Genomic DNA, 14,634 nt, shown 5'->3' on the forward strand with positions numbered 1-14,634 from the left:
CACAGAGATGCAATGGCCAAGGAAATGCTCTTGGGTTGGTGAAATGAGCCCTGTGTGTCCTTGGCTACAAGTGGGCTGCTGAGACCTTGAGAAAGGGTGGGACATTTAGTGGTCTGCACTGGATCCCTCTGCTCTCAGCAGTGTCTGCTGGCTTTTCACAGGAACATAGCAGTGTGATCGCCCTCAGTCTCAGAAAGGTGCAAGGCCAGGGCCTCTCGGACTGAGGGACAGACCAGCTCCCCTCACTCTGCTCTAATCCAAAGGCAATCCTCTTGCCTTGCAGGATTCGCTCTGTTCTCCCTGAGTGCAACAGAAATACTGAGGGTTTCTGATATCCCAAAGCAATCCTCAAGCAAGAGGGGGGGAAATACTTTTTTAAAAAAAATACTTTCAGTCTGCCTTCTGCAGTCCTCATTCCTTAGCACTGGGAGTGCAGATGCTGACAAGCCCTTCTGCATTAGGGATGGTTTCATCTGACAAAGCTGAACACCAGGACTGGACTGTGCTTCCACCGTTGCCATGAACTCACTGTGGCACAGCAGGGCTGACACCTCAGCAGCCAGAGGGCAGAGGCCCAGCTCCTCACGGCACATTCAACCAGCACCAAAGCACAGCTTCATCCATGGAGCTGAAGGAAGGTCTCCTAGAAAAGGGAAATGTGTGTGTGTTTATGCGTGTGTTTGTGTGTAGCAAGGGGAGGGTCTGTAGGAAATGGCTTTTAGTTTTCCTCAGAAAAGTCTCCTCTAACTTGTCAATGACTTTTCCTCCTTGCACGGGTCCCTGTGCCCAGAGGCAGCAAATGTCCAATGCCAGCTCCATCACCCAGTTACTCCTCCTGGCATTCACAGAAACACGGGAGCTGCAGCTCTTGCACTTCTGGCTTTTCCTGGGCATCTACCTGGCTGCCCTCCTGGGCAACGGCCTCATCATCACTGCCGTAGTCTGCGGCCACCGCCTCCACATCCCGATGCATTTCTTCCTCCTCAACCTCGCCCTCCTTGACCTGGCCTCCGTTTCCACCACTGTGCCCAAAGCCATCGTCAATTCCCTCTGGGACACCAGGGCCATCTCCTACCAGGGATGTGCTGCACAGGTCTTTCTGTTTGTTTTTATGATGTCAGCAGAGTTTTCTATTCTCACCATCATGGCTTATGACCGCTACATTGCCATCTGCAAACCCCTGCACTATGGGACCCTCCTGGGCAGCAGAGCTTGTGTCCACATGGCAGCAGCTGCCGGGGGCACTGGGTTTCTCCATGCTGTGCTGCACACAGCCAATACATTTTCAATGCCACTCTTCCAAGGCAATGCCATAAACCAGTTCTTCTGTGAAATCCCCCAGATCCTCAAGCTCTCCTGCTCAGATGCCTACCTCAGGGAAGTTTGGGTTATCATGGTTAGTATCTTTGTGGAATTTGGCTGTTTTGTTTTCATTGTGCTGTCTTATGCGCAGATCTTCAGGGCTGTGCTGAAGATCCCTTCTGAGCAGGGACGGCACAAAGCCTTTTCCACATGCCTCCCTCACCTGGCCGTGGTCTCCCTGTTTATCAGCACTGCCATGTTTGCCTATCTGAAGCCTCCCTCCATCTCCTCCCCATCGCTGGATCTGGTGGTGGCAGTGCTGAACTCAGTGGTGCCTCCAGCAGTGAACCCCCTCATCTACAGCATGAGGAACCAGGAGCTTAAAGACACATTGAAGCAGCTGATTCAATCAGCTCTTTTCAGCAGCATTAACAAGCTCGTGTCTCTTCAGAAGTGATTTCAAATTCACCACCGGAACCTGATGTCCTTGTAAGGCCACTTGAAATCATGTTTGAAAGGTCAAGGGGATTTGGTGATGTTCCTGAGGATGGGAAGAAAGCAAATGGAAACCTTATCTTGAAGCGCGGCAAGAAAGAGGATGCAGGGAGCTGTCAGCCTGTCTCCCATTCTACCCCTATAGACAAGCTGAGCGAGTATGGACTGGCTAAGTGGAAAATGAGAGGGACTGAAAACTGACTGAGTCCCAGAGGGTTGTGTCCAGTGGCACAAAGTCCAGCTGGAGGATAATCACCAGTGGGGCAGCCCAAGGGTTGATACTGGGTCCCATTTTATTCAGCCTTTCATTACAGTCCTGGAGGATGGGAGCAAGGGCATCCTGAGCAAGTTTGTGGATGATCTAAAATTGGGAGGAGTGGCTGATACACTGGCTGGTTGCACTGCTGCTCAGAAGGACCTGGGCAGGCTGGAGAACTGGGCAGAGAGGAACCTCATGAAGTTCAACAAAGGGAAACACAGAGTCCTGCCCCTGGGCAGGAAGGACCCCATGGACCAGGACAGGCTGGGGGACGGCTGGCTGGAAAGCAGGTTTCTAGAGAATCATAGAATCATAGAATCATCAAGGTTGAAAAAGACCCTTAAGGTCATCGCGTCCAACCGTTAACCTTACACTGCCAAGTCCATCTATACCATGTCTTCGAGCACCGTATCTATCCATTCTTTAAATACCTCCAGGGATGGAGACTCAACCACTTCCCTGGGTAGCCTGTGCCAGTGCTTGACCACCCTCTCAGTGAAGAATGTTTTCCTAATATCTAACCTAAACCTCCCCTGGCGTAGCTTGAGGCCGTTTCCTCTCGTTCTACAACTCGTTACTAGGGAAAAGAGACCGACCCCAACCTCGCTACAGCCTCCTTTCAGGTAGTTGTAGAGAGCAATAAGGTCGCCCCTCAGCCTCCTCTTCTCCAGGCTAAACAACCCCAGTTCCCTCAGCCGCTCCTCATAAGACTTGTGCTCCAGACCCTTCACCAACTTCATTGCCCTCCTCTGGCCATGCTCCAGCACCTCGATGTCCTTCTTGTAGTGAGGGGCCCAAAACTGAACACAGTACTCGAGGTGCGGCCTCACCAGTGCCAAATACAGGGGCACTATCACCGCCCTGCTCCTGCTGGCCACGCTATTCTTGATACAGGCCAGGATGCCATTGGCCTTCTTGGCCACCTGGGCACACTGCTGGCTCATGTTCAGGCGGCTGTCAACCAACACCCCCAGGTCCTTTTCCGCCAGGCAGCTCTCCAGCCCCTCCTCCCCCAGCCTGTAGCATTGCATAGGGTTGTTGTGACCCAAGTGCAGGACCCGGCACTGAGCCTTGTTGAATCTCATGCAGTTGGCCCCGGCCCATCGGTCCAGCCTGGCCAGGTCCCCTCTGCAGGGCCTTCCTACCCTCCAGCAGATCAACACTCCCACCCAACTTGGTGTCATCTGCAAACTTACTGAGGGTGCACTCAATCCCCGCATCCAGATCATCAATGAAGATGTTGAACAGGACCGGCCCCAGTACTGAGCCCTTGGGAACACCGCTCGTGACCGGCTGCCAACTGGATTTGACTCCATTCACCGCCACTCTCTGGGCTCGGCCGTCCAGCCAGTTTTTAATCCAGTGTAGAGTGCACCCATCCAAGCCGTGAGCAGCCAACTTCTCCAGGAGAATGCTGTGGGAGGCTGTGTCAAAGGCCTTACTAAAGTCCAAGTAGACAACATCCACAGCCTTCCACTAAGTGGGTCACCTTGTCATAGAAGGAGACCAGGTTAGTGAAACAGGATCTCCCTTTCATAAACCCATGCTGGCTGGGCCTGATCCCTCGGTTGTCCCGCACTTGCTGCATAACGGTACTCAAGATGACCTGCTCCATGACCTTCCCTGGCACCGAGGTCAGGCTGACAGGCCTGTAGTTCCTGGGATCCTTCTTTCCACCCTTCTTGTAGAGGGGTGTCCCAATCCAATGTCAGGGGAGGTTTCGATATGATCCCAAGGACGAGATTAAGACGCTGGAATCGGTCAGATGTTGTACAACCTTTCACTTTTATTATTAATTGTTTGACCCACAGTGCCCCTGGTAACCAGGACCACAAATCGCCGTTCCAACCACTCCAGGTTTGAACAGGGACATGGGCTATTTTCCTGATATCTTGGGTCAGTTGGAGAACCACTTCTCCCACATCATCTATTTCTAGGCAGCAGGTAGAGATATTTAATTTTCCACACACCCCTCCCTCCTAAGCCAGTAAATAATCTAAAACCATGCAGTGTTGAAGGATTGCCATGCGCATTTGTTGAGATTGTCGAGTTAATAGGTCTATGGCGTCAGCGGTTTTGTTGGTGATAATTTCTAGGGCCGCTTGTAGTCTGATTATTCGGTTTAGATTATAGATTGGTTCTCTTGCCCCTGCAATGGGCTCATTCGGGTTCCAGGTTGCTGGTCCATAATGTTCAATTATTCGCTCAGGGGGCCATTCGTCATTCCCCCATTTTTGTGTCCCACCTAAATTTACCTTGGTAGATCGCGTCTTACGGGCAATACTTCTATCCCCAAGGTTATCATACACTTTTACGCCTAATTGGGGTCCACCAGTTTCCGGCAAGAGGAAAAATAGGGGCCTTATGATTCCTATGTAACAAACTCCTGACCACCCCGCGGGTAAGAATTTGTATGCCGTATTCCCACAGATCCAATAATGCCGTTTTTTGGCTTTATTTCCCTGAGCAAATGGCCCATCTTTCCCTGGTGGAAACTGAAAGTAAGTTGTGTCTTTGTCACCCAGAGGGCTGAAAAAGGTGGTTGCCCCATCCCTTATTCGGCTGGTACAATACCAAGCCCCAAAGGTACTGAACATTCAATATTTACATTATTTTTACATATTTTTTTTCAATATTTATTTTGCAAAGAAAACTAAACAATTACATTTTCTAAGCAAGTACAACATTTCATGTTACTTGGCTATTAAGTTTTCCCATATACAGGACTATTTAATGATGAAAATAGAGGAAGATCAAAAAAAGTAAGAATTATATATATAGTAAATCATAGGTTGAAATCCTTGAGATGTCCAACATAAATAGGTATCATTGGAAAGTTATTGGGTATTTTTTCTTAAATAAGCACACACACACATATATATGCTTAAACATGCACCAGACAATCAGATGTCTTTGTACTATTGCATAAAGACTGTAGTGCACTGAAACATCTAACATTTAGCCTGTTTGCCATAAATATTACATCTAGAATTATTCATAGAGCTGCAATGAAGTACAAACATGTATGCACACATGTACCACCAATTATAAAAACTGACATACACAGTGGGATATTCTAATGGGTTGGTGTCCCTGAGTTAAAATGATCCAAAGTAGCAGGTGCATCGTGGTCATATCACCACCCTTAAAAAACAAATAGGAACAAACTCGCTCCTTGGTTTAGAAGGAGGTAATAATCCATTTGGTGTGGATTTTGTAGGTTCTCCCACTGGTATCTTTTGCTTTCCATGTATATTTGTTTAGCAGGGGTATCTAATATGAGAGGCACAGCTCCCACGGTGGGAAGCTCGACCAGAACCGGCTGGCTGGGGGAGTAAGATGATGCACCAGGGCAATTGGGGTTTCGAGAGACGGGTACCATGGTTGGCGCCTGTGGACAAAATGCCGCAATTTTCGGGCACCTGTTTGTACCCCAGCGATTATTGACATTGGCCACTGCCTCCCCCACCCGCTCGGCCCATCCCGGTTGGTGGGGTTTAGTAGATCTCCCTTATTATTACAGGTGAGTTGTCTGATAAACACCCACCCTCCGCCTCCCTCCTCACCCTGAGGGGGCGGAGGTTTTAGTTTCCCGCCACTCTTTTCATCCTTCTTAAACCCTTCCTCCCTGTCCAATGCTGGCGCAGAAGGTGGGTTCGGTTTGGGAGGGGGTCCTTGCCCGGACCACCTCCGCACCAAGAGCTTCAACTTTTTGGTGGGGAGCCCATCCATCAAGTCTCGGGGCACCCCCTTTTGCAGTCCCTTCTGCCACAATCCTTGTCGGAATGGGGGTTTCTCCCTTTGTGTTAGGTCGGGGCTTCCCCCCGAAAAAGCCAGCGATTTATTTGCCGTCCTCGCTGCCCACACGGCCCTAGTTTCTACCTTTTGGTAAGTTCTGCCTACTGGCCCATATTTCCTCCCATAGTTTATCAGTTCCTGAGCTATCTCCCCCCAGGTCCACACCTTCCTCCCCCGCTGCCGCTGTTCCGGTGTTACTGTTCCCTCCAGGGCAGCTGCAATTCGCTCTTCGCGAGGCACATTTTGGATTCTCCCCTGTAATTGGATCCCGATAGGTTTTAACGAGTCGGGGAGTCCTCTTATTAGCGGCGTGAGCCGCTCAGGGTCTACCGGTAACAATATCGGAGAGCTTAAATTTGGCTTAAGTTCCCGGTCATACATCATTTGCAGGCATGCTGCCTTTTGTACGTTTTCTAGCAGTTGCTCAACCGAACCCGTTATAGCTAGGGGATCCCCCCTCTCTAATGGGTTCAGCCCCCCCGCCCAATATGCTGCCCTCTGGGTCAGAGACCATGGGGCCCGGCGATCGCCCGTGGTGAGGAAGACGCCGGGGCCCCAATACCCCTCTGCTTCTTTTTCCGATAGCATGATCCCGTCCCCCCCCGACAGGGATATCCTCCATACATATTCGGTTTTGGACTCCCTTGCCGTCCTAGCAAAATCCTTTCGGAGTTTAGCCAGTTTGGTGGTGGTAAAAGGGATTTCTTTGGTTACAACTTGGGGACGGTTGTCGCTATCGTCCTCATATATGTACTCCGTTTTTACCAGCGGGCACATATGGGGGGGGGTTATCCACCGTCTCCCTTAATTGCTTTAGGTCTTTCTGGGGGTAGATTTGGCGTACGCCTTTCTCCTCCAACATTACCTCCGCCTCAGCAAGGGTGTCTGCCTCCCTCAGGAGCTGAACCCTCAGCTCCTCCTTCAAAATCATATTTTGGCGCTTGTCCTCCTCTAGCGCCCGTTTGCTCTCTAGTAGTTGCTCTCGCAGCGGCGCTATCGCCGCTTGCAACACAGCGGCCACAGCCTCCGATTGGCAGGGCGCTCGTTTCTTGTCCTCCACCGCCGCTGCCAGACACGCTCCTAACGCAGCACAAACAATAGCCTTCCCTTTCCCCTTCTTCGCTCTAGCTTCTTTATGCAAAACCGCTATTCGGTCCATAACACTTTGCAGTTGGAACCAGTGGTCCCGTGCCCAATCTCGTCCTGGGGGCGAGGGGCGAGAGCGGTACGTTTCTAAAAACTCATATAATTTCTCTGTCTCTTCACAAAAGTCGCCTGCCTTTTGGGCAGCCATATCCTACAAAGGGGAGTTCGTCCCGGGAGGGTCAAACCTTAAAAAAACCCCACGTTTCCCCTATACGCTCCCAGGAGGCCAATCCGCACACTACTACAAGACAAAGAGGAGCCTACAAAGGGGATATCGTCCTGAGGGGGTCACACCGTACAATCCAAACTTCCCCTATACTCCCCCAGGAGGCCAGACCATAAACTACTATAAGACAGAGCAGAGCCTACAAAGGGGATATCATCCTGAGGGGGTCACACCATCAATTCAAGTTACCCCTATACGCCCTCAGGAGCTCAAATCACAAACTACAGGACAGAGCAGAGCCTACAAAGGGGATATCCTCCTGAGGGGGTCACACCATAAAATTCAAGTCTCCCCTATACGCCCTCAGGAGCTCAAATCACAAACTGCTACGCGCGTTTCAGTGCAAAGGTCTCAACACGCACTCCGTCCTTGCGCTTCGTTCGTCTCCGGCTGCTTCCCTCGCGGGAGAGCAGAACCGCGGATCGCAACTCCGCACTCGCTTCGTACTTATTTGTACGTCTCGTTCACACACACTCGCTCAGTACACCGTAAGGTTGTATGACACTCTCGTCTCAAGGGATCCTGTCCGTGACGCCAATTAAAATGTCCCGATCCAATGTCAGGAGAGGTTTCGATACGATCCCAAGGACGAGATTAAGACGCAAACGAGGTCAAACGCCGTACAACCTTTTGACTTTATTTTGGCGAATGAAGGGGTGAGGACCGGGTAGGGAGATGGGGGGAGGGAAAAAAGAAAAAGAAAAAAAAAGAGAGAGAGAAAAGGGAGAAAAATAGAAAGAGCGTGCTCAGGTGGGTGAGAAAAGAGCCACGTAGGGGAACTAGCTACCGCCACTCCGAGTCCGGCGTTCTCCCGTCGATCAAAGGTCCAGTCGGTCCAGTCTCTGTGTCCGCAGGAGCAGCTTCCAAGGAGGTGCACGGGGAAGGACGAGAAGAGAAAAAGAGAACCTCAAAAGGCGCACGCGGTCCTTTTATAGGGCCATGCACATGAGCAGAACAGGTCTGCATACATGCAGTTTGCGCTTCTGATTTTCGCGCCCTGGTCTCTGCGCAGGCGTGCGTGCAGTCCATGGCCCCGCCTTCTGCGTCCTGGCCTCCGCCTTTCGCGCCCTGGTCTCTGCGCAGGCGTGCGTGCAGTCCACGGCCCCGCCTTCCGCGTCCTGGCCTCCGCTTTTCGCGCCCTGGTGTCTGCGCAGGCGTGCGTGCAAGTTCATGGTCCCGCCTTTCGTGTCCTGGTCTCTGCATGGGCTATGGTGGTTTCGTCGGGGGCTGGATGTCGGACCCAGAAGATGGCGGTAGAACGGCAATGTCGAGACAATTCTGGTTAGTCTTTGACACCTCCTCCACACGAAAATCCTCCCAAAAGATCCCATAGGCTGTGGGATGTACCCGCTTTACGAGATCCCTCCAGGAACCACAGATGCTTTTCCCTGCAGCCAGAGACTTCCTGTGCAGAGGGCTGTGAAGATTTCTCCCACAGTCAGCTCTCTGCATGCTCTCACCCCACATGAACGTTAACCTCTCTCTGCCTTGCTCCTCTCACTTTGGTGCCTGCAGGAAGTGCCCTCAGCCCCGCTGTGCTTTGCAGAGGAGCTGCTCCTGGGCAGAGCTGTCTCTCTGCAGTGCTGCCCTCTTGCCATCAGCTCCCTCCATCCCAGGAGCCCAGCCCAGCTCCGCAGCACAGGGCCAGCCCAAGGCAGCACTTTCTCTGCCCCCTCTGGGCTCCCTCCAGGTGTCCCTGGGGCTCCAGGGGAACCTCTTGGGAAACAGCCTGAAGGATTCATCAATGTTCCCCGCCTTAGCTGGGGAGACACACTTACTCCTAGCAGTGGCATTTCTCCTGTCAGGAGAAAGATTTGGGCATGAAAATCATGTTTTCTTTTCCCATCATTAGACAGGACACCCAGAGAGGGACAGGGAATGATCTCCTTTACCCCTGCTGAGGGAAGGGATTCAGCTGAGTCAGTCGAGGCATCTCCTTCTGGGTTTGTAGTCCTGGGGCTAGAAGGGGACTAAACTTTATCCCATGCCTGCCACAACCCCACAGGTGGTGGGTTTCTTCTTGCCTCAGTTCATACATGTGCACAAAATAGGCTCCTGCATGTGAGTTCCTTGTCTCGGCTCCCATGCTCATTGCTGGGGGTGGAGGCCAGGAGGGAGTTGTTCACACACAAACACCTGGTGACATTGGAGGTGCCAGAGGTGGTCAGGCAAAAATGCCAGGAGGCCTGCATGGAGGAACAAGGACCTCCTGGCCAAACTCAGACATGAAAAGGAGCATGGAGAGGGTGGAAGCAGGGACAGGTACCCTGGGAGGAATACAGAGAGACTGTCCAAGCATGCAGAGAGGCAGTCTGGAAAACCAAAGCCCAAGTAGGATTGAATCTCATGAAGGATGTTAATGGCAACAGGAAGGGTTTCTGTACTGACAGAGCTGACAAAAGCTATGACAAGAGCTCTGAAAAAAGTGGGTGCACTGCTGAAGGAGGTGGGGGAGCTATTGACGCAGGACATGGAAAGGCCATGGTACTGAATGCCGCCTTCACCTCCTCCTTTACTGGCAAGACAGGCCTTCAGCAATACCAGTCCCAGAGACCAGTGGGGAAAGTCAGGAGCCAGGCAGCAGTACCCCTGGTGCAAGAGGATCAGATCAGGGAATACGTAAGCAAACTGGACATACCTAAGTCTCTGGGCCCTGATGGGATGCAGCCACGAGTGCTGAGGGAGCTGGCAGATGTCATTGCGAGGCCACTCTCAATAATCTTTTACCAGTCATTGAAAACAGAGGAAGTGGCCGAAGACTGGAGGAAATCAAATATCAGTCCTATCTTCAAGAAGAGCAAGAAGGAGGACCCAGGGAACTAGAGGCCACTCAGCCTCACCTCTCTCCCTGGCAAGGTGGTAGAGCAGCAAATCCTGGAAACTGTATTTCCAGGCACATTGTACTGGTTTTGGCTGGGATGGGGATAATTTTCTTCATAGCAGCCCGTATGGTGCTATGTTTGGGATTTGTGACCAAAACAGTGTTGACAACACCCCAATGTTGTAGCTAGTGCTGAACTGGGTTTGCACAGCGTCAAGGCCTTCTCTGCTTCTCTCTCTTCCTCCCCAGCGAGTAAACTGTATTTGTGGATGAGGGAAGAGCAGGGGACGTCATTTAGCAAGGCAAAGCTTTACACTGTGTCTTGGTGTCCAGGTGCAGGTTTTGGTAGCGGGGGGGCTGCAGGGGTGGTCTCTGTGAGAAGAGACCAGGGGCTGCCTCCATGCCAGGCAGAGCTGCTTCCAGCTGGCTCCAAACAGACCCATCGCTGGCCAAAGCTGAGCCCATCAACAAGGGTGGTGGAACCTCTGTGAAAGTGTATTTAAGAAAGGACACAACCGCCAAAGTGGGAGAGGAGTGAGGGAAACAATAGTGGGAGAAACAGCCCTGCAGGCACCACGGTTGGTGAAGAAGGAGGTGCTTCAGGCACCAGAGCAGGTTCCCTGCAACCCATGGCAGAGAGCACGGTGGAGAAGGAAAGCCCTGCAGTCTGTGGAGGACCCAGCACTGGAAACGTAGGATATTTCCTGCAAGAATGGTGGCTTGAGGAGAGCCCATGCTGGAGCAAGTTCGTCTCAAAGGACTGTAGCTCACAAGACGGACCCCATGGGAAAAGTGTGAGAAGGAAGGAGCAGCAGAGAGGACCTGTTCTAGACTGACCACAGCCTCCATTGCCCATCCCCCTGCACTGCTCAGGGCTAGAAGAGTTGGGAACAAAGGGGTGAAGCTGAACTGGGGAAAACAGGGTGGTGGGAGGGAGGCCTTCCATGGGGAAGGAGATAAGGTCTTCCACCAGCCCCATGCTTCTTCCACCTCGAGCCTTTGCAGCTGCCCATGCCTGGCCTGCCCACTTACCTTTGCCACTGTCACGTTTGTACAAGGCCCCCACACATCTTGGCACAGCCAGTGCGAGCTGGCCTCCAGCAAACCTGGAGCCCACGGGGCCTTGGAGGCAGGGAGGGGCCAGGTCCCCTCTGCCTGAGGCTGGGCACAGCTTTTCCCTGGGAACCTCCCTGAGGAGCCTCCTCCTGTGTGTCAGCCTGGGGCCTGGCACCGCTGCCACAGGGAGAAGGGCTGGGGGGGCAAGGCAGGGCTGAAGTAGCTCAGCTGGGAGAGCGTTAGACTGAAGAGCTAAAGGTCCCTGCTTCAACCCCGGGCTTCAGCAATCATTTTCTCCCTTACATTTTTCCAGATATTGCCTTCCTTCTTCCAGCCTGCCCCAGCCGTGCTTGCTCCTTCACCTCTTGCCAGAGCACCATCCCAGCTCTGTAGCTGTCGATCTGTGGCTTCGAAGGAGCCTTCCTCCAGCACCAACAGTCCCCAGCCTCCCCCAGGGCAGGAGTGTCCCTTCAGAGCTCCTCTGGGGTGGTCTCCAGCTGTCCCTCCTTCCCTGCTCCACAGGGATGGAGATCTCTCCTCTGCGGGGTCTCTGCAAAGACCCTGTCTCTCTCCTCTTTGTCAGTCTCAGTGGTGCACAGTCTGGTCCCATCCTCACACACCTCCTTCACCTGGACCCCATTTCCCAGACCACAGGCCACCATCCCCGCAGTCCCAGGGAGACGCACTCCCTGGAGCTGAGGCCTCAATGGCAGCATCCTCCCTCCGGAGCTCTGTCCCAGTAAGACCTCTGATGTGCCCAGGACAGCTGACAAAGCCCTGCTGAGGATCATTCAGCTGGTGCTCTCCAGCTGTCCAGCACCTCCAGAGGACTTTGGCTTTTTTTGTGACTGAGCACAAGTGAGAGGATGGGGAGAGGGAGAGACTGTCTGTCCAAGCAAGGTTACTGTCTGGCCAGCTTTGAGCATGAGCTTGAAAGTGCTTGGATGCAGGGACAGTGCCTGCAGGACTCTCACTGCTCCAAAAGAGTCCTTCTAGGTTGTTCCTGAGCAAGAATAGGAGAGTCACTGATAAGGATGGGCCCTGGGGCCATGTGTGCAAAGCAGACTGGATGAGCAGCCCATCCCCTTAACTCCTCCACTCAACCACTCCAGATGTTCACGATGACTGTGGTCTGGGTTTGATTCCCCCAAACCCTCTCTGCCAGGCAGGGGCTCAGTGGGGAACAAATCTATGGCACTGGGCGACACAACTGCCCCAGCTGTAGCACCACGAGGACACCACCCCTGCGTGTGGCCAAACCGTCGGCCTTTCAGTTAACAGCTGACCATGCTCACCCACCCTGCCACAGAGACCCTTAGCCCCAGGGAGACGGAAGCTTGCCCTTCCCCCCACCTCCAGGGATGCTGGGGGGCAGAGGGGTGCAGGGGGAGGCCCAGTGCCTGGATGAGGGGCTGTGAGCTTTCTGCTCCTCTGTCCCCTCCACCGCATGCCCTGGGCTGCCATCAGAGCCTGGGGGCACCTCAGCCCAGGGAGGGCATTTCCCTCAGCCTGTTGCTCTGCTCCTGCTCTGGAGTTGGGGACAGATGTGACAGAGACGGCTGTAGCCCTGGGGGGCAGGGGAGGCTCAAGGGAAGGGCTTTGCTCCTCTCCATCAAAACACCCCAGGGTGGGCCAGGGCGTGGGAGCAGCGCCTGCAGCAAGAGCCTTCTTCTGCCCCATTGCCCTGCAGAGACGTGCAGGGGCAGTGCTCTGTAGCACAGCCCTGTGCCAGGATCAGGCCCCAGTGGAGAGGCAGTCCGGACTTCCCCCATCTCAGGAGGGTTCAAATGCTGTTTTCTGCACACCTGAGCAGAGAGAGCCCGTTTCATGGCATTCTGGGGCCTGAACCATCTGGCCCTGCAGGCTGGGTCTGTGCTCTGGAGCAATGCAGGATCATCCCTGTGCCCCAGGTCTGGGCTTGCTCCTGCAGCTCCCGAGGACCTCCCCGAGGCCGTGACAGTGAGACCCCAACCCTCTGCACAGCTGCCCCACGCTGGGCAGAGCAAGGCTGTGGGAAGTCCACGGGAGAGCAGCGTTTCCAGGGTGAGACCCCCAAGGGGATGGGTGACACACATGGGCGCTGCAAACACAGCCTCCATCCCATGGGAAACCCCCACCAGGGCAGGCTCCAGCCCTGCATCTCCACAGGGAGAGATGGGCCCAGGGCTGGGGATGGAGGGGCTGGCTTGGGACCGGGGGCTGCCAGCAGGAAAGCCCTAGGGACCAGGGCAGAGGGGTGTGTGAGCCTGGGCTCCCCCTGGGCCACCCCCAGGGTCACCCCAGGGGCAGACGAGCTCCCAGCAGGGAATGGGGCCACTGCTGTGGGAGAGGCTGATGGCAACAGCCACCTCCTCCTCTCTTCTGCTCTGGTTATGGATCCTGCTGTTTGCAGTGCTAACGAGCTGTGGCTGCTCCCCACAGGCAGCCCTGCCATGGACACCAACACACCTTGCAGACAGCAGCAGAGGAACCTGTTGGGGAAGAGTTGGAGGGGTGTGGAGACCCACGAGCAGGAGCAGGGAGGGCAGTTTGGGCTCCAGGTTCCTGCCCAAGTCTCAAAGCCTTCTCCCCACCCAACTCCTGCATGAAGTTGCTCTGCCCACGGGGGCTGGGGTAGGTCAAGCCCCAGCCGAGAGGGAGGGACCCTGGCTCAGCTCCCAGCAGTGCCTGCTTTAGGGGAGGGACACAAAATACCCTCTGTCATGGAAATGTGCCCAGGTGAGCACCCTCCCAGACAGGTCCTTCTCCACGCCAGGGGCTGGATGATGGCTTTGGGCATGAGTCCACGTCTCCTCGGATTCCTTCCGCCATCCCTCTGGCCTCTCTTGTCTCTGCCTCCCACAGTGATGAGGGAAAGGTCCCTCCACCCCCCTGCACCTGCACACAGGTACTGCCCCGACAGAAACCCTCACTCACACCCCTGGCGAGGCAGCAGGAGGGCAAGGGAGGGGGCTGGAGCACAGCAGGAGGACGGGGTCCCAGGGCTCCCGTGGGGCCTTACAGCCCCTGCCCAGGAAGGAGGCAGCTCCGGGGCTGTGACAGTAGTGGTTGGGGTCTGTGAGGGCCCAAGGCAGCAGGACCAGCCCGTGGAGACTGGCGATCCCAGCCCCGTGTGCCCCAGCAAGTGGCTCTGCACCCTGTGCCAGGGCAGTGGGAGGAGAGCTGCCTCCTAACCACCGTGGGAGGTGATCCATGGGCCATGATACTCCCTGGGGCCTGCCAGGGTGTCCAGGGCACTGCAGCCACCATGGGGCTAACTTCTGTGAGGCCACAGCCCAGGGCTCACCCAACACAGCAGCTCTGTCGTGGCCTCTCTGTGTGGGACCAGCATGGCCCAGGCAGGACCTGGGGGAAAGAGCAACTGGGGAACCCCGAGGTGAAGAGATGGGCACTCCTGGGACCTTGGAGAGAGACATTTTGGCTGGAAACTGTGGCTGGCAGGATGGAAATGTCTCTGTCAGCAGGAATATTCCCCAGGGACCATGGGCTCTCGTAGCCCCAAAATCTGACCCCAAGAATGCTGTCTGTCCT

General features: G+C 54.4%; 1 protein-coding gene across 1 annotated transcript; it reads left to right on the top strand.

Moving 5' to 3' along the window:
- Positions 1-967: 967 nt before the first annotated feature.
- LOC309604152 (olfactory receptor 14C36-like) lies at positions 968-1,759 on the top strand (the record flags this gene model as incomplete). Its single annotated transcript, XM_082339068.1, has 1 exon — positions 968-1,759. One exon carries the CDS (start codon positions 968-970, stop codon positions 1,757-1,759), a length of 792 nt encoding a protein of 263 aa, XP_082195194.1.
- Between the last annotated feature and the right edge of the window lie 12,875 nt (positions 1,760-14,634).

Source organism: Platalea leucorodia (assembly GCF_965183815.1).
Source record: "Platalea leucorodia genome assembly, contig: HAP1_HAP1_SCAFFOLD_400, whole genome shotgun sequence".
In the NCBI taxonomy this organism is placed as follows: domain Eukaryota; kingdom Metazoa; phylum Chordata; class Aves; order Pelecaniformes; family Threskiornithidae; genus Platalea; species Platalea leucorodia.